Raw genomic sequence first — 26,451 nt, forward strand, 5'->3', positions numbered from 1 at the left:
AGTTGAATTGCGAAAGCTTCGTTTCCTCGGCACGTCGTCTACGCAGCGTCTCATTCCGACGCTCTCGAGAACTCAAACCGGTCTTTCCGCAGCTGAAAAGTCACTCCGAGAAGTGGCACTTCTAGCCGCATCTTCGTTACGACGCTTCTCGAGTCGTGCGGCGCGTTCTTCTGGCGTCTCTTGAGCGCGTTGTCTCTTCCTCGCTTCGTTCTGTCGTTGTTGCGTCTCTTGAGCGCTCTTCTTCTTCTTTAGTGGATCTAGGAAGGATGGAATGTGGGAGGACACGGGCTTGTCTACTGGAGGGCTAGCCTCCACGCCTACTGCCAGCGTGTCGTAGAAGGAGGTGGGAAGGGGGAGAATATTTGAGAGGAGAGGGTAGGCGCGCAGGCGCAGTGTCCATGCCCGTCGGCATATGGTTGCCCCCTCAGGCCTAGAGGCGGCCAGAGAGGCCGGTGGCCTCCAGTAAGGAGAGGAGGGGCTGGAACGCCTTAGCAGGATGATGGCCGCTGAACAGCTGGGGAGACCCTAGGTGCGGAAACCCGCCTCCATGACGGTCCTGGTGGGCACGAAGGCAGGGCACTCAAATAGGAGTTGCTGGGGCTGTCTCCGCTGGGTCGTTGCAGAATGTGCACCCAGGGGAGGCGGTGAAGCCGAGGCGAAAAAGACGAGAGCCAGTGTTGGCGCAGCCAACCCTGAGTCTCAGGAGGAGACTGCGCTCCTTGCAATCAAGGCCAACAGATGGGAGTGGGTGTGGTGGTTGGCCATTAGCCACCCTGGGATCTGGGTGGTCTAGCAGGGGGTCCCTTTCTACTATGCTCCTGGCCAGGTCCAAGGGGCAGAAGTCCTTGGAGACAAGAGTTCCTGGGGAGTGTGCCGCTTAGGCAAGGATGTCTGCATCCTCGTTGCCCTGGACTCCAACATGGGCTGGCACTCAGGTCAGCCGGATGCGGATTCCCCTAGAGCAGATTGTGTCGAGCCGGTAAGACAGCCTGCGGGCGATGGGGGGGGGGGGGGGGCTTGAAGGGCCTCTGGAGAAGCTGGAAGGCTGCCCAGGAATCAGTATAGATGGCTGCCTCCATGACCCCGAGGCGCTCGCTGAGGATGTCAGCAGACAAATGAATGGCGGCCAGCTCGGCGGTTGTGGACGAGGCCACAAATGGGAGCCTGGCCTGCCTGCTCACGTGAAGCAATGGGGCAGTGCAGGCTGCAGCTGCGGACGGACAGGGTCCTGGTAGAACGGAGCCGTCCATGAAGATAGGGACCGTGCCAGAGGGTTCGGCTTGGAGAACCCTGGACTGGAGAATCGCGCTCTGCATAACGACTACAATACACTGAGGCGAAGTCCATATGTATATACCACCCGCGAGGCGACGCCTCTTCTCCCTCTAACCCAGGGCAGCACATCTGGTGGAGCGAACGGCAAAGGCAGCTGCGTCGACGGCGGCGCCATCTGTTGGAGCGCGGCTGCGGCGTTGCTAGGCAACGGCGGCTCAAGGTCGTGCTCAACGGCATCGGCATAGGGCTGAAGTGCGCGACGAGCCGAAATGGCTCGCTGGCTGGTGTAGCGTTGCTTTCGCAACAAAAAATTACTGAGCCGTGATCTGAACTGCTACCCGCTTTGGTCGTGATGCAGGAAAGAGGCGCACCATAAATAAAACGCACACAGAAGACCAGGAACAGAGAAGACATGACGGTGCAGCCCTTCCAAGTTATTTTATTTGAAAAAATTCGACGTTTAAATACATTAAATTCTTGCGACGTAAAATCTATTCACATTCCTAAAAATAACCTACTTTCATTCTCATTCAGCTGTAGTGAACGCGTGCCGACGCAATTTTCACCAGCTTCTTGATTAAGAAAGCTTCGATGATTTCACGCTGAAGCTTTTCCCTGGCGTAACCCAGAAACTGCGCCTTGGCATATGTTACTTCCGGCTTGAACTGTGTCTCGCGCTGCTGTGAACGCCAAAAACCACGTGCTAATGACTCACGATATTGCTCACTGACAACGCCGGCCACCTGCCCTGCCGTCTCCTCGGTGTCCAGAGACAGATTCTAGCGTTGCGTGAGGTCGCCTGTGGCAACGGATAGAGCTCACCTGTAGCGTGATTACGAAGCTTCGTGACCGGTAAAAGCATACAAGGACCCAGGTATTACGTTAAGAACCATATACGCAAGCAAAAAACAAAGGGCAATGGCAACGTCAGAAAAACAGCATAATTTGACCAAGCGCATTATCGCCCAGGCACAGTCCGGTTCTTCAGAAGACTAAAAAGCGCAATGCATACACTAAAGGTTATTACATAGCAATGAATCGATATTGACATTAAGAATAAAACATAGGAAATGCTGTGTAACGCCAGGTCGATAGTGGTACTGAACTTAGTACCACTAGAAGAGGGTAGATTACGAGCGTGGACATGTGCGCGCAGAAAAGAACGCATTAATCTAAGAAAGTGCACCGAGGCAAGATAAAGAATAGCAAACAGTGCAAAATCAGGAACACAACACGAATGGAAAAATAAAACTTACAACTCAGAGCAAACAAAAACTTTGGGAGACAATTGCATTACCAGTGTTACGCGATAGCATTGCGCCACTGGGCACCTGAGCGCGACGAACTTCCGGGATGGTGATATCACTTCTGTTTTGTTTGACGTCACATGGGGTCTGATGACATCGCTTCCGGATTAGTGATGGGCTTCATAAAATACTAAGCTCTACAAAAACTGTAGAGGTTAACACTCCTCGGCGTTCGGGTTCAGGCAATTTCATTCAGGAACGATTTGGCGATGAAGGAATTTCATAAACCATCAGACTTCAAAATGAAATTTATAAAGTTTCTTTAGAATGATGTAGTAGCGTTAAATGAGGAGAAAGGGTTTCTGTGTATAGTCGTGACTGTTTTGACCTCGTGTGCTGTGATAGGCTAAATTAATTTATGTTGGAACTTCCCGACGCCTTTTTATGTGCATCTGCAGCATTTCTAAGCATTCTTTACCTAACACTACGCTTTATGATGTTTGCCAACTAGAGGATTTGAGGATGCATCTAGCTGGGGATCTTGTGTAGAAGCTTTTGAAGTTTTGCTGTGTTAGTTTGGCCGCACGGGTACCACACAGCTGATGCGAGCTAAAATATTGGCCCAATAAACCTTTTATTAGCTGTAAGCTTGATTTCTGATACTGACTGTCCAAGGGACCGGCCTAAATAGCCTAGTTTGCTCACTGCTTTCTTTTTAATATAAGTAACAGAATCGTTCGATCTCAGATCTGATGCAATGATCAAGCCTAGATATCTGTAACGTGCTGCTAAATAAAAACGCTGACCGTTACCGTCATATAATATATGTAAAGGCAGCCTTTAACGTGTTATTTTAAAGGCTACTGGCTTTTTTTCAGCAATTTTCATCTGCCATGTTGAGCACCAGAGTTCATTTACCGATATATCGACATGTAGCGCGGCCTTATCCTTTCTCTGTAGTTTTGATTTTCTGGTGGATGATTCAATGATGCTCTAGGCATTCTTGTTCATGAAGAGCCTCCGCGGTAGCTCAGTGCTTCTGGCGCTCGGCTGCTGACCCGAAAGACGCGGGTTCAATACCGGCCGCGGCGGTCGCATTTTGGTAGAGGGGAAATTCGGGAGACCCGTGTATTGTGCGATGTCACTGCACGTTAAGGAACCCAAGGAGGCCGAAATTTCCGGAGCCCTTCGCTACGGCGTCCCTCATAGCCTGAGTTGCTTTGGGATGTGGAACCCTGATAAACCAAACGATCATTCGCGAAGACCAACGGAAAAGTGGCCCAATTACCGATCCCTGCAGCATCCGGACTTAACTGCTGCTTCACTTAAATCTGCAGATCCTATACCTGGGGCGTCAGTTGCGCGGCGCGCCTATGCAGGCAACCACGACGCGCAACAACATAGCGGTCGCATCTCGTCGCGGCCTAACTAGCTGGCCAATCCTGCCGTCCGTAAAATCTGATAATGACCACCACCCCAAGGCGTGGCTGACAGGTTTGACAATAAACCCCAAGGCATAAGGCTGGAGTCATTGTTATCATCGTGAGTGCCCTCCTTTTCATGCGTTCTGAAAAATAGTGAAGTGTATGAGATTAAATTTGATACGCTCCGCACGCCTATTAGAAAACCAGTGTGAGTTCCGCCCTCCTGGCGTTCTTTTGTGCGGCGTCTAGCTTTTAGGTTCCAACCTTGCAACAGTGTGGGGCTGGCGCTGTACAGGGTAGCCGCGCAGAATCCTCCTGCCACCCGCCAAATATGAGTGTGAGTAGGGTTTATACATTCGCTAAAGGCGTCGCTTGGCGGATAAGATAGGCATGCCTTTATTCAGGCAAGCAATGTGTTCTTCTTTATTATTGCTTTAAATTTTTTAACTCACTTCTAGTGAGGCACGTGGTCGAATGCGTATATGTCACACCAAGTTTCTCTTGCTTATCTAATACCGCGGCAAAATCGTGAAAATTTTCCAGTAACTGCGTTATTACTGATAACGTTTTGCCGAAGCCGGGTTCTGTGTTTCCATATATGACGTTGTCTTTATGAAAAATGGATATCTGCGAAAAATAGATATGCACAACTATATTAGCTCAAAAGCACAGTCAAAAGATTGTCTGTAAAAAGAAATAAGTGTGGAGCTTTGTGATTTTGCTCAATGTACAATTTCCCTTTACTTCCACTCTTTTCTAACTTCTCGCAATAAAGATTGATAAAAGAACAAGCACAGCTATTTTCAGCAGCATTCAGCATATCTTAAAAGGAAGACATTAGATATGCTATCTAAAGCTGCGAATTCTTTTGCGTCAGTACCCAACAAAGCGATAACAGACCTTCTTACATTGTGACATCGCCGATTGGAGAATGGTCATTACATGTCTCGAAATATGGCCCCTCATCATCATCTTTCGCGACTAGCAAGCAGAAAACTCATTGAACGGGTTCGCGGTTATCGAATAGTTGGTCCTAGCTCTGCTGTCAATACAGAGGCTTAATACTGATCTATTTAGGTCCTGAAGTACCGCGACAATTTTTCTGGGGGCAATAAGAAGAACATTTTGCGTCGATATATCGTGGTAGTATTACTTGGCTTTTTTTTTTGCCCTTTACTTTACTTGCGGCCGCATTTCAGCAAATTTGTGAGCATTATGTACGCAAGGGAGCTTCCGGTGCTGTGGTTATTTGGTCTTTCTCGTCATTTGCCCCTCCCTCACAAGCTGTGTGTCATCCCTGCGTTTGCGTTTCCGACAATTTTTTTCGATTCAAAGCCACTAAGAGTTGAAGGAACTTCGGAACAGGCCTCTTAAAGAATGCCATAAAGAGCGGACACACCTTTCACTTGAATGGCAAAAAAACAACATAATCAGAAAAGGATGCATTCAGGGCGTCAAAAACGCGACATCAGCGCGTGTAAAGATTAGTACCATGCGTTCCTTTGTCTTCGTCACGGTATTCAGCGGCAGTGTACTGTGATCAGCTATGCCTTGAAGAGCATTTATCTTCGGGTGGCGACTAAGAACACTGTTATTAACAGGAAAATGTTTTAGAATAGAAAATGAGCCACTTCGACTTCAGGTGGGTCCCTAACCTAACTGTGCTAAGCCATAAAAAAGTACAGGATCCACAAAAGCTTCCTCAGTGTTATAAGGTCGGTTGGAGAATTACTTCACTTTTCCCCCTCTAATAACGGGATAATTACATCACCATCGAGAAAAAAGCTTCTGAAAGAACTTTTGCACGTGCATAAAAATTCATTCGCTTGTTATAATAATAATAATAATAATAATAATAATAATAATAATAATAATAATAATAATAATAATAATAATAATAATAATAATAATAATAATAATAATAATAATAATAATAATAATAATAATAATAATAATAATAATAATAATAATAATTGGTTTTTGGGGAAGGTTAATGGCGGAGTATCTGTCTCATACATCGTTTGACACCTGAACCGCGCCGTAAGGGAAGGGGTAAAGGAGGGAGTCAAATAAGAAAGGAAGAAATAGGTGCCGTAGTGGAGGCCTCCGGATAATTTCGACCACCTGGGGATCTTTAACGTGCACTGACATCGCACAGCACACGGCCATTCGCTTGTTCAAAAAAGCAATATTGGTGTTTGGCGGGCACTTTCAGCGTCCATGACAAGCTATTCAGAAGACAAGGAAACAGAAACAGGTACTCTCTATGACATAAATCAAGGAAGGCAACAGTCACCGATGTCTTTTTTTGTAGTTTTTATCAATTCGCGATTAATAAAAGCCGAATAAAAACAATCACAAGCCGCATGCGGGATCCGAACCCGCGACCTCCGAATTTTGGCGTCAGGTGCCATCCCAATTGAATCTAGAATCTAGCAGTCTTGATGCCATAGGCTGCATATGAGGGTTTTCGCACAGCTTCCGACCTCACCATTCAATCACGTTACTACGTGTCACTCGCGGTAATACAAGACCTGCTGCGTCTGCCGCCATGGACGAAAGTGGCGCTGGTGAACACTCTCCGCATTCGGTTACACGCAATAAACATAAATACCCATGAGAGCAGCAGATTGGACAGCAGGCACCGTAGCTCAGTTAGTAGAGCACCGGAAACGATATTCGGAGGTAGTGCGTTCGGATCCCATCGGCGGAATGTGGTTCCTTTTTCTTCGGCTTTTATTAAATTCCCATTGATAAAAACTAGAAATATTACATCCCCTATGCTCCTTGGTTTCGGGGACTACTGGCTTCCGTCATTTATGACCAAGCTCCACAATGATGTACTGGACGGCTGCTATATCAGGCAGCCTTTTGACATCGTCTTATTGTGGAGTCCATGGACCATGGACATGGTCTTATCGTGGAGCCACCAATTCGGAAATTCCTGTCTCCACGGTAAATTTTGTAACCTAGCGGTATTCTTTCCTGATTGCTAATGTCAGTGCGGCCAGTTCCGGTGACTGTTGTCGGCTGGAGTGCTGTGATGCTGAGTTATATCACCTCAAATTCACTTTTATAGCAGCGATCAATCAATTTATGTCATCTTAACGCTTTCACGCTGTCAGTTTCGGTCCATGCAGTATTGCTGCTCAAGTGTTTACTTGAAGGGGTTCTCTCATTTGATTTCCGGAACGCTTTCTTCACTGAAGCTAGGGAATAAAATCTGCCCAGGCGAGAGCCGTCTCGCACCGACGACCGCGCGTCGCACGCACGCTGTCCGAGCCGCCCCAGTCGTGCGCCGGATCGAATCGTTATTGAAACATGTTTCCGTCTTTATTCCGATTCAAAGTTCCTCGGATGATGTGACGCCTGCCAGCAAAGTTCTCCATCGGCCTCCTTCATTAGTGATGGCTCCAGCTGGTCGTCTCATGATGCGGGGCGTGTGTATATTTACTTGGCATAATCGGAACATCTAATGGCAGGCTCAACGAGTCTGCGCGAATTTGTCGTAATATGCGGGTCGTCGCATGAACGGGGGAACATTATTTAGGGTTACAATGTAGTTTTAGTGTTTATTTTCAGCGTTTCACTTAAATTAGCTGAAATGCTTAAGGTGTCATCGCAGTCAGCCGTACAGGTGTGAAGGCAGGGAGAAAATTTTAAATCTCTTAAATGCATGGTGTGCCCGCGTACTCTAATTCTCGGATAGACTGAGCCTATATCACTGCTTAGTAAACAGTTCTGAATTCCGCCACAATTCTTGAGTCATCGATTTATGCCCCAAATCAATAATTTCCCTTTTTAAAATATTAATTCTTTATCTGTTTTTACGCCGCCTCGTTAATCATTACAGCAGAGATTAAAATTATTAATGTCTGTACAAGAACAAATTAGTCCTTTAAACATAGAAAAAAAGGCCGCCACCTTCTGGAAGACGTTCAAGTAACGAGCGTTAGCCATGCGTAATACGAAAGTCTTTCCGCATCCAGTGGGGCCAGGGAGGAAAACCCTGGATGGTAATGCTTCAATTAGTAATTCTATGTATACAATGTTTCCCTATTATTTAATTGTGGTTTTATTTCTATACCACAACGCATATGGTTTTATTGGCCTACCAAATTCGGTACACAACTGCCCCGGATGGGTGCCCCTTGTTGTCGGAGTATATATAGCGGAACGCATGTATAGACATATAGCGGTGCCGTAACGGTCCCCTAGCGTAGGTTGAGCAATGTTTTAGCGGTGCTTATAAGCCCTACGCATCCTTCTCCGTGCCCGAACGCTCGGTATTCTCGTCTCTCGCAAAAACGCGTGGCTTGTTCACTTCTAGAACGGGAATACCGGGTTGTTTCGTCTCACTCGATCAGGCGAAAGCCTTCGCTCGAATTGGGCACCGCTACCTTTTTGGCGTTCTCGGCGCTTTCGGCTTTCCGGCGGAGTTCGTGGAGCGTTTAGAACGGCTGCATTCCGACCTTGGAGCTCGTTTACTTTTTAACGGTGTGTTAGGCGACCCATTTAGTATAGAGCGTTGCATTAGACAGGGGTGTCTCCTGTCGCCAATGTTATTTGTATTACGCTTAGACCCGCTCCTTCGTCGCATAGCAGTGTAAATCGGTGCGCGGATTCCCTTTGGCGGGTCCAGGCCAGGTGAAGGTGTCCGCGTACGCTGACGACGTGTCCCTGTTTTTGCGGGACGAGGAGAGCTATATACGTAGCGTTTTTACGGCTTTTTGTGACTTACAGCGCTTAACAGGGGCAAGAGCAAAGCTCTGTGCTTCGGTGCCTTCGCTTCAGACCTGCTAGGCGATATGGAGTGGGTCTCGGCAGTGAGAGTGCTAGGCGTAGTGTTCCTCTCCTCAGGGGAGGTATCCCGCGAGTCATGGATGCAGTTGAGAGCAAACGCAGAGCAACGCCTGGAAGTGGCAGCGCGTTTTCGCCTGTCGTTGTTTTAGCGCGCATTTATTATGAGATCTTCAGTGTGCGCGTGGCTCTTTTACATCATCCGCGTTGCTTGTCCGCCGCGCACTTTCACGCGTCGCTTGGCCACAATGTGTGGCACTTCTTTCTGGGCGGGAAAGACGGAGAGCGTCGCGCGCGCGCTCCTCCGTATCCCCACGCGCATGGGCGGGTTCAGCCTCAGGTTCAATCTCAGGTGTTCAATCTCAGGTAAGAGGTGAACAAGGTGATTAAATATTTAAATTCCTTCCTTTAACACAAGTGGCATCGTCAATTCTATTCTTATGAAAAAATTGCAGCGCTCTTTTCTAAATACGGCAAAACAGCTTTGTTTGTGTTTACTCACATTTCCCAAAGCGCAGCGCTGCGCTGTAATGCCGAAATCAGCTTGCAAACTTGTGACTCACTCATACTAGCCATAACTTTATATTTAACATAATCATGAGCAAACGCCCGTCATAAGGACTGGAGATGAACTAATATCTATAAAGGATAACACAAAAAAGTGCTCCTAGCATTGATCCCTCGGAGACTGCTTAGGTAAGTGACGCGTATTGAGAAGAACAATCCGTCACAGTACAATCTCTCTCCTTATCGGCAAATACTTGGGACTGCACTGAATTACTTCGTCATTCAGGGTAGGAGCTTTTAATTAAGGAATGAAGAGGGCGTGAGCGACAATATAAAATTCTTTGCGAAAATCCAAGAAATTGCAACCAATGGCTTTTTTTCTTATGGATCATCCGTGCAAGCCGCCGCGGTGGCACCGTGGTTATGGCGCTCAGCTGCTGACCCGAGAGACGCGAGTTGATCCCGGCCGGGGCGGACGAATTTCGATGGAGGCGAAATTCTAGAGGCCCGTGTACTGTTCGATGTCAGTGCGCGTTAAATAACCCCAGCTGGACGAAATTTCCGAAGCACTTCACTACGGCACCGCATTTGAGCGATATTGCATAACTCCTGTATGTGTTCGTCCTAGTATATTGCACACTTTTAGCCGCACGCTTCTATGCCGCCTCTTGTGCTAAGGAGTCAAGGCTCCTCAAGCTGTTCTTAAAACTTTTACCTGTCCTCCTCTTAACATTTTTTTGCGGAATAAATTTGATTTGATTTGATCGTTAGACTGCCAGTGTCATAACGGCCGGCTTGATGAGCCGACAAGAAGGTTGATAGCCTGCGCTTTTTTTTTGCTTTTCTTTGTAACAAGTGCGGCTCCAAATGAGTGATTTCTTTCAAAAGCCGACTATAACCACCAAAAGCCATGATCAGATCAGATGGGAGGTTGTGGAAGCCGAAGCTATCAAACGGCATGGGGACGGGGACGTATGCGTCAGCGTTGCGGCTATATCGCTCCTTATCCAGAAATTCAGGATTACCGCATCCTGTTTTCGGCTTTGATGTCCTATGATTTCATTCTTTTTAACCTTTTCATTTCTTAGTTGTATGCACGGACAACATAAAGCTTTTTTATAGCTTATTGCTTCTCCGCTGCACTGTTTTCATGTTTGTGTCTTCGTTCACACTTACTGTGTTTTTTCTCGCCACGTGCCATTTGACGACATACGTCCACACAACCGCATGAAGCAATACACTGCTTATATCCATATTCATTTTCTTAGTAAAGTTCGGTTCCGAGTCGGCATTATGGTCTCGTCTATCCGTCCTTGTCTTTTCTGCGCTGCCTGAACCAAAAAGCTGTGTAGGTCTGACCAAAGTTTCAAATACCAGTTTTATTTATGCTATGCGCAACTATCCGAACTGCATATTTTTCGAAAATTTTACGTCCAATAATTTCAGTAATAACTGCCTGTCAGCTGTTTGTACGTCACCACTTGTTCGACACGGGTTCGATCCCGGCCGCGGCGGTCGAATTTCGATGCAGGCGAAATTCTAGAGGCCCGTGTACTGTGCGATGTCAGTGCACGTTAAGGAACCCCAGGTGGTCGAAATTCCCGGAGCCCTTCACTACGGCGTCCCTCATAGCCCGAGTCGCTTTGGGACGTTAAACCTCCATAAACCAAACTTGTTCGACATTCAGATAGCTGGATCCGCGGTACACAAAGCACACCATTTCTCAGCAGTGACTTACGCACGAAGTAGCCATGAGCGCATCTCTTTCGCTTGTATTGACTCGTTCAGTTATTGTGAGCGGTCCCAGACCGTTTGTCCACTTCCTTAAGCAGGGCAAAATGTACCATGCGTTTTGAACGGCGCGAAATTCCAGGACGTAAGTGGGACTCAAACGCTTGGCTGGTGAATGTGGTGCATTCTAAATAGCGCACCCAGAATATCTCTTCGTGCTTTTCAGAATGCGTATCCTTCAAATGAACCAGTTTTCCGTTCAGCTCAAGCTTTCCCCCGCGATAACACGTACCGGCAGCACAAATACAAAGCGGCGTATTTTCTCTGAGTCTTTCGAAGAACGCTGTAGCTTGGACATTGAAATGCCACATCCGCTTCTGGAGCATTATTTCTGACGCTCTTTTCCCACTTTACGTTAATTTAAAAAAGTCCAAATAAATATGCAGGTGTCGCATCAGATTGCTTACGTGCAAAAATTCGGTAATGTTCCATCAACATATTCGTTCTGACTTACGCCATTCGACATTCACGAGGAGCGGATACATGGGTGCAGCACATTGAAGGGAGCAGTATTTTCAGCCACAGATAACTGATATTAAAGGTTATGACTTCAAAAAGTGTTGCAAAAAAGAACCTGCGAGGAACTTTTCAAACTCATCAAGGACCTGAAACAAAACTCTTCAAGCTCCCCAGAAACTACGACGCACAAGCAAACAGAATCTCGTCCACGGAAAAAGTTGGGTGTTTTACCTGCATGCTTCCTGGCCGGCGCGATGTCCCGTCGAGGCAGCCCACAGGCACCCGGCCGAGCAGCGTTCCTGCGCTCAAAGCTTGGCTGCGGTCTTCGCCGAACAATCCACGCGTGCAGAAACTCCGCACCGCGTCAGTCGCAGCACACGTCTGCGCTGCCAACAAACGGATCTTAACGACGCGCCTGGACAGAATCCTTCCTCTCTTGTTTTTTCTGTCGGCCCTTCAAGACTTCAACTCGTTCGAGAGCACTGCGCGCACATATTTCTTACTGCGGTGTACCGTCCTTGACGAGCCAGTGGACGCCCGGCCAGAGAAATCAAGACAATGTCAACGCATCCGTCCGCTAAACTCAGCGCTGCATCTTCATTCAGTGCGGCGCCTTCCAACTTCTTTATATTGAGCTGCGCGAGGAGAAGAGGGCTCCACGTGAGCGAAGTTTCAGAGCGCCGCACTGCAAGAGCTGCAAATTGGCAGAGAGAAAGAGCAACAACAAATAGCCTTTCTCGGGCAAGTAAGAGTAGCAAGAGTAGGCGAAGGACGGGACTGGAGCGATAAATGAAGGGCATAACTACTACTGCGTCACGGAGGCTGTTGCTCCTGCAGAAAGGAGGCGAACCAAGAAATAAAGAAAGCAGGGACGAAAAGCGGTTGAAAGAGAGACGCGCGGAGATGGACGGATCGTACGTGCCCGGTCTCTCCCACGTTCGTCTTCGTCCAGCTCGCGAGAGCGACAAATGTTTTTTGCTCTCGTTTGGAAAGCGTTGCGGCTCTCTCCCGACCAGTACAGCGGAGGCGACCGATTAATCGGTTAGCTGGTACTGTGCCTAGCTCAATGCAGTAGCACCGTTATTCAATACAATCTGATCAAGCGCTTTTCCATGCACCCGCTGAACTTGTAAGAAATTTCAGAGACACTTTTGCTTCCTTTCTGTACGCACAGTTTGCATACACTAAAATTAGTGACTTCAGACTTTACTCCGTTTGCATAAAAACGATTTATTGATTTATTCCAGACATCAGGAAAAGTGTGTCATGACCCACCTCTGTGTCCAGTGTACAGTTATCAGCAGTGCATGGACGAAGTACGTACTACAGCAGATTTCTTTTTCCCAAATTATCGGCATGCACTTGCTACACTTGTAAGAAATTTAGAGACGCTTTTGCTTCCTGTGCGCGCACACAGTCTGCTTGCATGGCCATAATTTGGTGACATGACACTGTACTCGGTTTGCACAAAAATGATTTCGTTTTATTGCAGACATCAGGAACAATGCGCGATGAACCCCCTCTGAGTCTAATGCATCTGGTATTCTGTCGATACAAGCCAACTTCAACTTCGCCTCAGTGTCCATTTAAGCTTACCATATCCGCTCCGTGACATACGCATCGTAAGTTCAAAACATACCTTTTAGATTATTGCTTCCGGCGCTTCCGACGACAAGGACATTATGCTCGAGCACTGCAGTGCGTTTCAAACAACCACTGCGATGGCGGAAGAAAATTTTAGCAACACATAATCTTTGACGGCCACGCTATCGGTAGCGTGCTACCTGCCGTTGTATGACAAAAGAGTCATGATCGTAATCACTGCTTATCTTGGCGGGGCTCTCCAGTGTTTAGGACTGAGTAGTGCGATCTGGAAAAAATGTGCTGTTGGAAGCTAAAATCAGTGCTTGGCTGGACAAAAGTGGCGTCATCAGACTGGAAGTGATGTCACTTCCGGTAGCAGCATCAGCAGCTGCTAATGCTACCCCACTTTGGACACGTACGGAATCGGTGTCCCTTTGAATTTTTTGTGCTGACGGCAGCAGTTGTTCGTTCTCGAAGGTTGCATTAGCTATCGACTCGAAGGTTTCATTAGCTGTTGAAGCGTCCTGCACGATGCTCGTGTGTAATGTCATGGCAGCGTGAAACCGCTCACGTGCACGGATGATCAGTCGCAAGCGACGCGCTGATACACCGACGCGTTTGACATGGCAGAGGCGGTTTTTCGGCGTTTCTTACGATTTTTGATAACCGCGGGGGTGTGGCTATGCATTTAACTCGCGAGTTAGCTTGCAAGTTAACTTTCAGGCGTCAGTGGGCATGCGTGCGCTTCGTACAATGGTGAACCTACGAAAACTTCGTCTGCGAAGTCTCCCAAAGCATATATGAAGAGAAACAGAGCAAGAAGGTTTTTTTAGCTCATCCCTTTCATTTATTTGCTGCAGAAAAATCAGAAACCTAACAGTGGCATCTCGCCGTTCTTGCACTGCCTGCATAAAAGCAATGAAAAAACGTAAATTACCGTCTCCACAACCGTGCGAGAACAGCGCAGTAAAGGTTTGCCGGTGGTGTTGGTCCGGTGGTTTCCAGAAACTGCCTGCACCTCTTAAAGGCTTCTCGATGATATGACTTGCAGGCGAAGCGATTTAATTAGAAACGAACTTTTATACAGGCTATTTACAGATGGGTACAAACAAAAGTCAGTATACGGCCACAACTATCCGCAGCCGGCCTAGCCGGCCACCTGCACAGAGGCGAGGAACATCGCGTCCTAACAGTCAAACTGGCGCGCCTTGCACCAGCTGTCAACGGTCACTCCCTCCGCACTCGGCCAGACCTATCACCTGCCAGCTCGGAGTAGGTAGAGACAAAAGCACACGGCGCCGCTCCCTTCGTGGGTAAACCCCGAAGATGCCCGCGCCCCTTTCCGCACGTAAAAATAAACTGCTAACTGCGGCTCATCAGTTTTGACGAATAGGAAAGCTCTGAACTGATAGCGTTTTTCCTTACCCCCGAGTTCCTCCCTAGGTGGTCTCGCAATCCTTCGCCAATGGGACAGGGGTCTAAGGTCGAGGCCGGCAGATAGTCCGCCGTCCGGAGCGGCGAAGGAAACCGCAAAGACGAATGGGTAGACTAACCAAAAGGCATGAGTCCCCTTCTAACGGCGTGCACCAAAGCAAAGCAAAATAAAACAAAACCGGACGCGCAGCCCAGGTCACTGCCCTCTCGCGGAATATTCGTAACACAAAAGATGCGACAGCGCACCGAACCCTACACCTTCCTCCCAAGACTCGGCTAATCTATTCAGAGATAAGCCGAGGCAACAAACAACAAAAACGGTTCGGCAAGTGGCGGTTGAGTACCTTTGCACGAGCAGGCAACCGGAGCCTGCGAGCCCGCATGCTGCGACCCTTCGTCACACACACAGATACATGCTACTAAGGTCCACAAATATATACAAAAAGAAACACGCACAGAACTCACACACTTTCGTTCGATCGACGTGCGCCTTTCTTGAGTACAACGAGTACAGTTTGTTGTCCATGCACGTAGTTCTCTGGTCCACTATCCCCAGCGGTCAGTGCGGGACGTCAGCCAGTGCACTATCCCAACAAGCGTTGGGTATTCTAGACAAGGCATCTGCGTTAGCGTGGTCGGCTCCTCTGCGATGTTCAATGGTAACATTGCAGCGTTGGAGCGCAAGAGCCCAGCGCGTAAGCTTTGCACTTTGAGGCACACTGCTCGTAAGAAAGGAGAGCGGATTGTGGTCAGTGATGACAGTCACGGTGGCGGCGAACACCCACGTCTCAAATTTTTTTAATTCCAAGATTACCCCGAATGCCTCCCTCTCGATTGCCGCCCACCGCATCTGTGATGGTGTGAACTTGTGACTGGCGATGGCTATCGGCGCCTCATTGCCGTTGTCAGAAGGCTGCGCTAAACAGGCACCGGCTGCTACTGCCGACGCGTCTGTAAAAGGCAGATACAACTTTCGCGGGTCTGGGGTGGTCAGTGAAACCGCCTCGCTTAGAGCTTTCTTCAGGGCTTTCAAGGCTTTGTCCGCGTCATCTGGCCACGGTATTTTGTTCGGCACGCCTTTTCCTGTCAGGCGTGTTAGTGGCAGAGCGATTTCTGCAAAATTGGGAACATAGCTACGGTAGTAGCCGCACAGCCCAAGGGTGCTCCTCAATTCTTTCTTTGTCTTAGGGGGCTTGAATTCCTTCGATGGCCTCAATTTTCTCTTTGGCTGGGCCATGCCGGCCTGAGCCGACAACGTGCCCCAGGTAGCGGATTGAAGGCATCGCTACCTGGCACTTCTCCCAGCTAGCGTGCAGGCCCACCTCCTCCAGAGTGCAAAACACCCGCTTTAAATGATGGATATGCGCTTCTAGAGATTGGCTGATTACGGCGATATCGTCGAGATAGGCGCAAGCGTATTCTTCCTGCCCGGCTAGCAACTGGTTTATGTTCCTTTGGAAGGTTGCCGCTGCGTTCTTAAGACCGAAAGGCATCACCCGCCAGGCAAATTGACCTAGGTGCGAGATGAACGCTGTCGGAAGCTGAAAATCCTGAGCGAGTGGCACCTGCCAATAGCCGCGCCTGAGGTCCAGAAGTGTTATGAACCTCGCGGCTCCGACTCGCATGATCAGCTCCTGGGAGCAAACCATAGGAAATGCGTCCGTCTCGGTCACCGCATTCAGCGCTCGGTAGTCTATACTGTGACATTCCGTGTGTGCTACGAGGATCCACGTTCGACGGCGCGGCGTAGACGGAGACCGTGACAGCGGCATCATCAATTACCCAGCCATGCTCTTTGAGTGACGACCAGAACAACCGGACCCGCCGCCGCCGCCGCGGGGAAACAGGCTTTATCCTCCCCAATTTCCGGGCACATTCCAGGACAAGGGAGCTGTCAGCGGGCCAGAGCGCGCCGTACCACAGCCGACGCTATGCGCTACCGCGAAGACAACATTCTTTCCCTCCCCCCCCCTTTGTCGTGGGCTATCGCCGGGAAGGCACCCACAGCTTCCCAGAAGGGCCGTGACGGACACCTGTCATGGCGGACAGGCAGTACTCGCCAAGAATGTGGAAAGACAGGCGCTAGTGAATTAGCTCCGAAGAGAGAGCCTGTGTATACTCTCACTTGAGAGAGAGTGGTGGCGTTTTTGTTGTTTATTTAGTTTGTATTGTTAACAGACTCTGGGTTCGAGGCTAAGCCCAACCCAAGGGGTGGTCCCCATCTCGCATGTTATTTTGGATTGGAGAATTGATGCTTTGGGCGGGCCACTGAAAATGACCGCTCTTAGTCCTTCGTTAATCAAGTGCTTAAAAGCGCATGTAAACGGATGCAGTCCAGTCTGAGCTGGGGCTCCATGCTTAGCATGTAATGTGATGCTACTTAGGCACTAACCTGCCCGGTCGATGAGTAAAGTAGTGCAAAGTTTGTTCTGTTGTAAAATTATGCTCTGCTGTCATCATCTACAAGCTCGCCTCCTGTTCATCTTCCAAGCCGAACGACACTAGAGGAAGGGTTTGTGAACCATCCTCGAAGAAACGGACGACTATTGAAATTCTACTGCATACACGCTCAGGACGACATCGTTAGCGAAGAGGGCCTTCAGCGCCGAAGCCCGACGGCGTGCAGCTTCTGCCAGCAACCGCTCGAGCCCAACTCCGGAGCCACTCCATCGCCCCCATGAAGTCGTCGGCACGTAAGCTCGGACGCCCCAGCCTCTGATGTATAACCTTAATCATGTGTAATTATTGAATATACCTGTTTGTTTAAACTGAGCCATACGGTGTCTCTTTGCCTCTCCGTCCCGTGTGGACCTGCGCATTATGGGGGTCATCACAATACAAAGACGTACCGACCCGCCTTTTGTGGGAACGCACACGATCGGGTGTGCAAAAGGGCTTTTACAGGGGTAGATGGGGCCTTGTGCAAGATGCTCATCAATTTGCCTCGTTACTTCGTCTTTTAAAGCCTCTGGGATTCTATAATAGTGGCCTCGTCTTGGAGTTGCCACCTCCGCAAGCTTTATGCTGTGCTCGCCCACGCGCGCGATCGACGTTTCGTTCGCAAATAATATCCGGTGCTGCTCGAACGTGGCGTGCACCAGCTCCGCTGCATCCCTGTCTAAGTGGCTTGTATTATCCGGCGTAGGCATTACCCGGTCCTTCGGGACGTTGCTTGCGCGCGGGGTATATTCGATTTCTCCGAAATCGCAGTCGTCATCAAATATGACGCTCACAGAACCTACCTTCCCGACGTAAGGGCGTAGCTTATTTGCATGTACTAGCATGCGGCGACCGTCACTCATCTGCACATAGTACGAGTGCTCGCGGTACCTTTTTGTCACCACCGCCGGCCCTAGCCACTTCGAGAACATTTTCCCTGGCCTCTTGTCATCAAAGACGAGGACCGCCTCACCTTCGCGAAAGGTTTTTACCATTATTGCGTGCTTTTTGTAGTGCGACGAGTACGCCTCTTGCTGTTTTCTAGTGGTTAGCTCCGCAATGTCGGCCGCGATCTCGAGCTGTGCTTTCAGATTTTTCAAATACTCAGCGGGAGCACTCGCTAGATCCCCGGGTACCTAAATATCTCCTGTCCAGCTTTGCTTCAGGATACTGAGTGGTCCTACTGGGTCTCGGCCGTAAAGCATTCGGAAGGGTGACACGCCAGTGGTGACGTGTGGCACCTCCCGATAGGCCCAAAGAAGAAAGGGAATTAACTTGTCCCAGTTTTTCGGTTCCTTTTCGATTACGTGTGAGAGCATGAAAGACTCAGTTCCACCTCTCCACCGCTCCATTGCTCTCCGGATTATTTGGAGCGGGCAAGCGTGGGGTACAGCCGAGTCTTTCGAGGAACTCCTTCGTAAGTGCGGCTGTGAAATTGGTGCCGCAGTCTGAGCACACCACCTCGGGAACCCCAGTCCGGCTAAACACCGAAAGCAGCGCGTCGCAGGTTGCCCTGGCGGACAAAGACCTTAGGCAGACTACTTCTGGCCAACGCGTGCACAGATCTATTATGCAAAGCGCGTACCGATGTCCTCGGCCAGACGATGGCTCAATCGGATCTATGATATCCACGTTCACTTTCTGAAACGGAAACTTCGGGCGAGTGAGAGGCGTTATCGGTACCCTATCGGTTCGCCGGTGGTCTGAACGCACTGGACAGCTATGGCAGCTGTCACAGTGTTTGCGAATATCCGGCTCCATGCCCGACCAGTAGAAACTGTACTTTAGGCGAGCTTTCGTCTTGCGAAAGCCCAGGTGTACCCCCCCATAGGACTCGTGTGCTATGCTGAGTGCGGCCTCGCGCCGTAATCTTGGCAGTACTAACTTCTGTACCGCTTGGCCTAGCACCTGGTCTTTATGATACAAAACTCCGTCTACGATAGACATGCCCGCCTTTCCTTGCTTGGCGTTCTGCCAGGCCTGACGCAGAGTCTCATCCTCATGCTGCTCCGCGCGAAACTTCTGTGCCCCGCTAAGCTCAGCCGTGCCGCCCGCCTGTGATGGCTCGACCTCATTACTGTCAACTGTCTGCTGGGGCAGGGTTTCGTCTGCGAACGCCAGGACGGGCTCGGTGCCCACGTCTGGCCCTGATCTATCTGGTCTGTCTTCAGCCGGCGGCAACAGAGTTCCCACCGCCTTCACGAAACCCTCACTATCCGTTTTGCCCGAGTCGTGCAGCTGTTCCCATGCGTCTGCGGAAATTAGACAGTCGGCTTGTGTGAGCTTGTCGGTGAGCGCACACAACACCGGCGTCGCATAATCCACATTTTCGATCAGGGGAGCGCCACGACCAGCGCCAACGGAACTACTGCCAATTTTTTCTCTACCTTCTCTCCGAAAGTGGAGACGAGATCGATCGTCCCATGTAGGGATACGAACTCCTCAGGTACAAGGCTTTCGCGCACTACGGTGATATCTGCACCGGTGTTCACAATAGCGCCAATAACCGCTTCCCTACAGCAGATTTTAATGTCCCTGAGCACTGGACACGTGGATTGCAAGGCATGGGTGGACACGCGTGCCGTTAGCCTATCATCGCGCGGTGGATTCTCTCGTCTGTCACCTGGGTTCTCACGATCAAATGGGCAGTTCGAACAACATGTCTCCAGCTTCCGCATCAGAAACAGCCACCCGACCGCGATACCTTTTTCTTTTCTCCTCCTGTCCTGACTGCGGCTATTCTGTCTCCTCGCTCTGCTCCATGCTTCTGCGTAGGTGGGGATTCAGTTCTCGGTTTTGTGGGCGTGTCAAAACCTTTAAAGCTGTCGGCCTTTCCTCTGAACGCTTCCCTTGCCGGCGGCTTCCTCGTATGCCTGTAGCAGTGCAGCTATCTCATCCGCATTCAGCCATTTCTCACCCTCGCGCAGCTTGAAATATTTATGTGCTTCTTCTGATAGCCCCGCCTTGAGCTGGTCGGCAACCAGTAGCTTCAATAATCCGTCAAAAGACGACACGTATCGTGACTTTAAATAAAAATTTAAGTAACTCTGGACGCGTGTGACAAAAGCCTTCCAGGTTTCTTCGCGGCGCTTGGTGGCCCCAGAAAACCGCCTTTGATACTCTGCGGCTGAAAGTTTCAACTCGTCTAGGACCACCGCCTTCAGCTTGTCATAGTCCCTGTGCTGCTCTGCGGTGAACCGTGTCGATAAGTAGGTTACCCGCCCAACCAGCACTGGGAACACAAGCTGCGCCCAATGTTCCTTCGGCACGTTGTAAGCCACGAGCGAGCATTCCACTGACTCAAACCAGACGGGTACTTCACCGTCTGCCGGCAATTTGGGGAACGCGCCGGCGAGTAGCTTAGCGTACTGTCTCAACCGCTCGTCCTCGGAAGGCGCCGCATTCTGGCTTCGAGCACGCATGATTTGCATCTCGAGCTCTAAGGCTTCTATCTTTTTTTTTCATACAATTCCAACTCTTTCTCAACGTTTTGGCCATGCCGTGACCCCGACGCCTCGTTGCTGCCCTTGTCTCCACCATCCCCCCTGTCACCACTGTCACTACCGCTGTCCTCGTAGATGCCTTGTCGAGGTTAAGATGACCAAATCGGGTTATCATCAACTACGCAAGCCTTACTCAAACAGTGACCGCTAAGTAAACGAAGGAACCAGGGAACTCACTCGGAGCTGCGCTCAGGGTCCTCTTTTCTGGCAGGAATGGCGGCGACCTCGGACCAGGTGCCGACTGAAGCCGCTAGCTGCTGCCTTTACTCGGGGATGCCGTTTTCTGTCCGCTGAAGGCCGTGTCCGCTTGAATCTTCCAACTGCCGCCGTTGCTACTGGATACCACTCTGTGTCTGTTGAAGGCCTTGTCTTCAGCGTTTCAAGCCCGATGCGGTTCGCACCTTCGTACCCCCGTAGCCTGTCGTCCTTTCGGTATCTCGCCTTGGATGCCGAACTTCGTCGTTCTCTCCGTGGATGTCTTCGTCCGTTCCTCGGGGCCGCTGCAGAGCACCAGTACTGTCGACTGCGCCAGTAAAGGGTTGGTCCGGTTATTTCCGGAAACTGGATGCACCGCTTGAAGGCTTCTCGATGATATGACTTGCAGGCGAAACGATTTAGTGAGAAACGAACTTTTATACAGGCTATTTACAGATGGGTACAAACAAAAGTCAGTATACGGCCACAACTATCCGCGGCCGGCCTAGCCGACCGCCTGCACAGAGGCGAGAGACACCGCGCCCTAACAGTCAAACTGGCGCGCCTTGCACCAGCTGTCAACGGTCACTCCCTCCGCACTCGGCCAGACCGAGCGCCTGCCAGCTCGGAGTAGCTAGAAACAAAAGCACACGGGCGCCGCTCCCTTCGCGGGTACGCCCCGAAGATGCCCGCGCCCCTTTCCACACATAAAAATAAACTACTAACTGCGGCTCATCAGTTTTGACGAATAGGAAAGCTCAGAACTGATGTCAGCGCTTTCCCTTACCCCCGAGTTTCTCCCTAAGTGGTCTCGCAATCCTTCGCCAAGGGGACAGGGGTCTAAGGTCGAGGCCGGCAGATAGCCCCGCCGTCCGGAGCGGCGAAGGAAACCGCAAGGACGAATGGGGAGACTAACCAAAAAGGCATGAGTCCCCTTCTAACAGCGTGCACCAAAGCAAAACAAAATAAAACAAAACCGGACGCCCAGCCCAGGTCACTGCCCTCTCGCGGAATTTTCGCAACACATGTACAAAAAGATGCGACAGCGCGCCGAACCCTACAAGCGCCAACATATATTCAGCGATGTTGCAGACGGTAAGTTGTCAGCACGGCACGGAGCGCGCATTGTGTAGCGAGTGTGTGCATGCTACAAATTTTCCTCTCTGTTCCCTTTTCCTCACGATAAATGTAAAATGTCGTGTCGTGCGAACAAGCTAGCTGCCTTTTATTTACCATCGGCGATCGACGGCCGAAGGGACCGCCTTCTGTAACTGAAAAGCCATGCGTTGCAGAAGAATGTCCAGAAGAATGTCTTAACTATTGTTTGTATCAGTTAAGTCCATTGGGCAAATAAAGCAGCTTTGATATTGCCCCTTTACAGTGGAATTCAAAGCGCAACCAAACTTGTCGCTGAATGTTTCTTCTGACGCATTGGTCGCGTTGCATTTGTCGGCACAGAGAAAAAGCGCCTCTGTATGTTTTACTGCGGAAACTGCAACGCAGTGACATCCTGCCGCCGCTCACAATCGCTACTGAACCTACATCCCCTTCCGGTGTTCCGACCTATCAGGCATGACCGTTGCGGCAGATTATGACGCTTTTTATTATGACGCAAACTCGGATTACGGACCCTGGTTGAAGTGGTTGGAGACGGTGTGTCTTTTCTCCTAAACTTTCTGCCCGTCTCTACTGAAGATGCTGCGCCCCGTGATCATTATCCTCATTAGAAATACTGCATTCACAGCAAGACAAAAACAGCTCCATTAATTTCAAATTAATTCATTTTATCCAGCTGTCACATTATTCTCGTTAAAGCTGACCACTGGGAAAGTTTGTGTTCGTTTGTCATTGAAACAGCGCTGTACGGAGGCACGCAAGAGCGGAACAGAGCGGAGAGAAAACGTCTACATTTTGCTGGTTCTTGGCATCCTCTCCTGTTCGCTAACAAACCAGCGCATGGCGTCTCGTGTCGGGAAGCATTTTCTCCTCTTCATTTTATCCAACGCATCATTTATTGCGGAAAGTTCTATAAACTACGATGCTCTCCCACTCGCATAACATAATCCGGACCATATTCTCTCCATTGTCAAATGCGCTGGTTAAAATATAACTGTAAGGTTGTTTTTTTAACATTCCATATTTCATCGCATGACAAGCTGGTAAGTACGACTGGCAGGAGAGAGCGATGATATTTTCCGTTTATAGAGATTGGTCAGCTGCCACCTACTGTATACATCGTTGCCGATATCTGCCGCAGAAATTGTGCACGCGAGAAGCAGAAGAGGTTATACCAGCGCAATGTCTTCTCAAGCTAGTCACGCGTGCTTCAGAAATCTATTTTTTTCCCACAGCTTCATTAGCAAATGGGATAAGTAAACCGTCAGCTGGGTCAGGCAGGTTCGAAAAGGCACGAGTGTTAGCATTTTGCGAAAATCATAGCACGGAAAGACAGGTCGAAGAAAGACAAGACAGGGCGAGTGCTGACAACAAAAGCGTCTATTCCAAGATTACATTCGAAGAAAAAGGATGCGTAGCAATGTACACTGGTTTTCTTTTCGAGTGTGATTTTTGAATAAACTCTTCTGTTGTCCGTTGTCTCTTGTTCTGTATTGTCTTTCTTCAACTTGTCCTTCCACGCTGTCTTTTGTAAAATGCTTTACCACACAACTATGAGGATTGGCAGTATCATTTGAAATGCTCATCGGCTCTGATGCCTGTGCAGTGGACGAACATAATAAGCAACAGTCAGGAAGCATGTTACTCTGGGAAAGATCTACACTGCTCTGGCTTCTGGGTTCAGAAAAGATGGGTTAAATGAAATCCGCCCACTAATAAAATACCATTAACAGAACTCGCGAGTACCACATACGGTTTACTCTTCCGTTAAGGAGGAGGAATCAGGTCCTGATTGACTTTCACCTTCTCAGGGCACGGCGCAAAGCAACTTGATATAAACGTCACTTATCAACCATACGACCCACGCGCGCTTATGAAACTTCACACAGCAACGGCCAAAGCCGGCCCTAATTATAAGCGGCTCTTCCGCCGCAACCCTGCAGATTGGTATTCTTCTCCCCGTACTCCCACGACAACCGCCACCTACAGTATAATACTAATAACCCTTACTAGAGGTGCGTACTTTCAAAAATTTGTGCACCGTTATTTTTTTTTTTCAGTTAAAGCATATCGTATACGTGTTATCGTTATGCTGTGCACTGAAATTTACCGTAGGCTATGAACTAGTTGCAGGGTTAGTAACAACCCTCATTTTTACCGCCAGCGACGGCTCGCATGCCGCTCAACACACCTCTTCCTCCCCCGTGGACTTTTGGGCTCCAGTTGCAGGTCCTGTCCGCCATTGCATGTCTCGGTTCGCGGAACCGAGAAATGCGCTGGAAGGACGTTCTCTGTTTTGGAGGCTCAGAAAGTTCGGGCAAAACAGACTTAGTTAGGGCCAGCTTATACAAAATGAGGAGAAATGTACATAGCTTTCTCAGCACATTTTCTGGAATGTGTCAGTTTTGATTATTGGTATTGTCCTTCTCGTTATTGCATAGATTACACTTCTCCAATATATGCTCAAGCTTACTGAAAATTTAATTAGTCTCTAATCGACGCAACGTTCAAGATTGCGATTGGAACGTGAGGACTTTAGGGTCAGTAATTCTAAATTACGCCTTTCTTCTCTTTTGCGACAACTATAGGGAAAGCATGAAACGTGTCTGCTTTTATCCGCAATTCCGGCTGCACACTGAGCGCAGCACAACGCAAAACGCATACTGCGGTTCAGAAGCAGCAAAACTAGCGTAACTCTTCAGGAACCGTAACACAAATGAGGGGCAACTGTATGATCACTGAAAGATACACGACTTTTTATTTCGCTCGCTTGATGACAGTTAAGTTCTCGCTCAGTCGTGCGGGCAAGGGATTGCCAGCGTAAGCGCCTGAAGTGACCGCAGTACCGTGGGAAATCCATTTAGGCGTCCGAGATATTTGCCTAGTTCTTCCTGCATGACAGCTTTTACTTCGCGTCACCATCGGCGCCTTCTGATCCCCAGCTTATTTAACCACAGAAAATTTTCTTTGTGATTCAAAATATACAATCAGATTTTACTGTACACAAGCAAATATAGACATAACCACTCTAAATCGCTGTAGAGATGAGCGACTGCTTTTGTAACTTTTAAAACGAAAGTATAGATTTAACAGGTGATTCTCGGCAAACAAGGAATATACGCAGATGATGAGTTAGTGTGGAGTTAAATCAGGAACATTTACTACGCAGCAAAATGCCCCGGTTACACATTGGAACGTGCAGTCATTTACCGCATTGCACCTAGCATACACGCGTACACTCTTCCGTCGCATTGGTCGAATTACGCAGAGCAAAGAGCATTAAAGATCTAAACCACTCGCATGCACAACGACACTCGCACTCTGAAAGACTGCCGAAGTTAACTTGTGACGGCCTGCAAATAAGCCGAATGAAAAGCTGCAATAGTCAATGGCTGGTGGGTTTCTTCTGAGATTTTATAATTGTAGACGTGAAGAGATGTCAACAAAAGCAGTTTTTAAGCATCTGTATTAACCAGCATGAGTGGGCGCCTATGTCAGCACTATGTCACTTGCCTTGTAAGCCATAATCCTTAAAACGAGAAAACCTCAAGCCCGATTGCATCAACAGGCGTCACACACAGACATCGCGCCGTCCGAATGGATCCTACTAGGTCATGTGTCCTCCGAACGCACAAGCGTTATTGTGACAACGTAGCGCTAATTACTGATCCGGAGCCGTGCGTGCACATTAACTTCACAGCGACAACAGCATATTCATAACAGAGACGTGGGGCACGAGGCATCGCACAACGCCAGAGCAAAGAATCCTTACGCTCCGGCCAGTGCACGAGAAAACGCAATGCACCAAAAATGGCATCAGCCGGCGAACAGCAGACAGGTTCCTTTTTCGCTTTCTCCGCTGCGCGCTGCGTGCTAGAAGAGGTTGGGAGCGTCGGACGCCGATGTCCATGGAAACAAAAACTTATTTTTTCTGACGGCTGCAGAGTCGCCGAGCAGCTTAGGAGCTTCTGTGAAAAGAGCGCCTCACCTTGTAGGTTACACATTCTTGAAAACCGATTTTAGGTGTCAGTTACAATGCAGTTACTACCTAAATAACATATATATTGTCTCTCTCCTGGCGTTGTAGCTCTGATACCGGCCAACAATAATGTCGTGCATGTGGGTCCTCTGCTCTCTCAAGCAGACCGCGACAGCTTTTTCGATGGGGTGCTTACATCGGCAGCTTCCTTACTGAACGGAAAATGCAAATGAACATCGGAACGCAATGCACTCATTAAGCTAACATTGCAACAAGAGGTACCCCACAAGGAGCGGTGCTCTTTCCACTTCTCTTCAACATAGCTGTGACAGATCTCCCTTCCCAACTAATTCAGATTCCGGCCATGAATCATGCCTTGTACGCAGACCGCATTACAATATGGACCACGACGGGCAGCATGGTCATAATGGAAGAGTCTCTTCAGTAAGCGGCAACGACTGTTCAAACCTATGCACAAGGCTGTGGACTCGCATGTTCCCTTCAACAATCACAGCTTGTTTCCATTCGACGACGGAAGAACCAAGACACCACAGAGATCGAGATCAACGACACCCCGACGCATGAAGTGGAAACACTCAAAATTCTCGGCCTTCACATCGACAACAGGCGCAATAAATTCATTCACACTACAATACCTCCGTGACGTGGGTGAACAACTTGCCCGAATGATTGCCAGA

At 49.1% G+C, this 26,451-nt stretch overlaps 1 protein-coding gene across 1 annotated transcript in view; it reads right to left on the bottom strand.

Moving 5' to 3' along the window:
• Positions 1 to 430: 430 nt before the first annotated feature.
• The window catches only part of LOC144120140 (uncharacterized), a 48,962-nt gene continuing 22,941 nt past the window's right edge, over positions 431 to 26,451 (bottom strand). The window contains exons 2-4 of the mRNA XM_077652578.1: positions 18,910 to 19,212; positions 692 to 861; positions 431 to 556 (exon numbers count right to left, since the gene is read on the bottom strand). Coding sequence (XP_077508704.1) covers positions 431 to 556; positions 692 to 861; positions 18,910 to 19,212 — 599 coding nt within the window. The remainder of the gene's footprint in view (positions 557 to 691; positions 862 to 18,909; positions 19,213 to 26,451) is intronic.

Source organism: Amblyomma americanum, chromosome 2 (assembly GCF_052857255.1).
Source record: "Amblyomma americanum isolate KBUSLIRL-KWMA chromosome 2, ASM5285725v1, whole genome shotgun sequence".
NCBI lineage: Eukaryota > Metazoa > Arthropoda > Arachnida > Ixodida > Ixodidae > Amblyomma > Amblyomma americanum.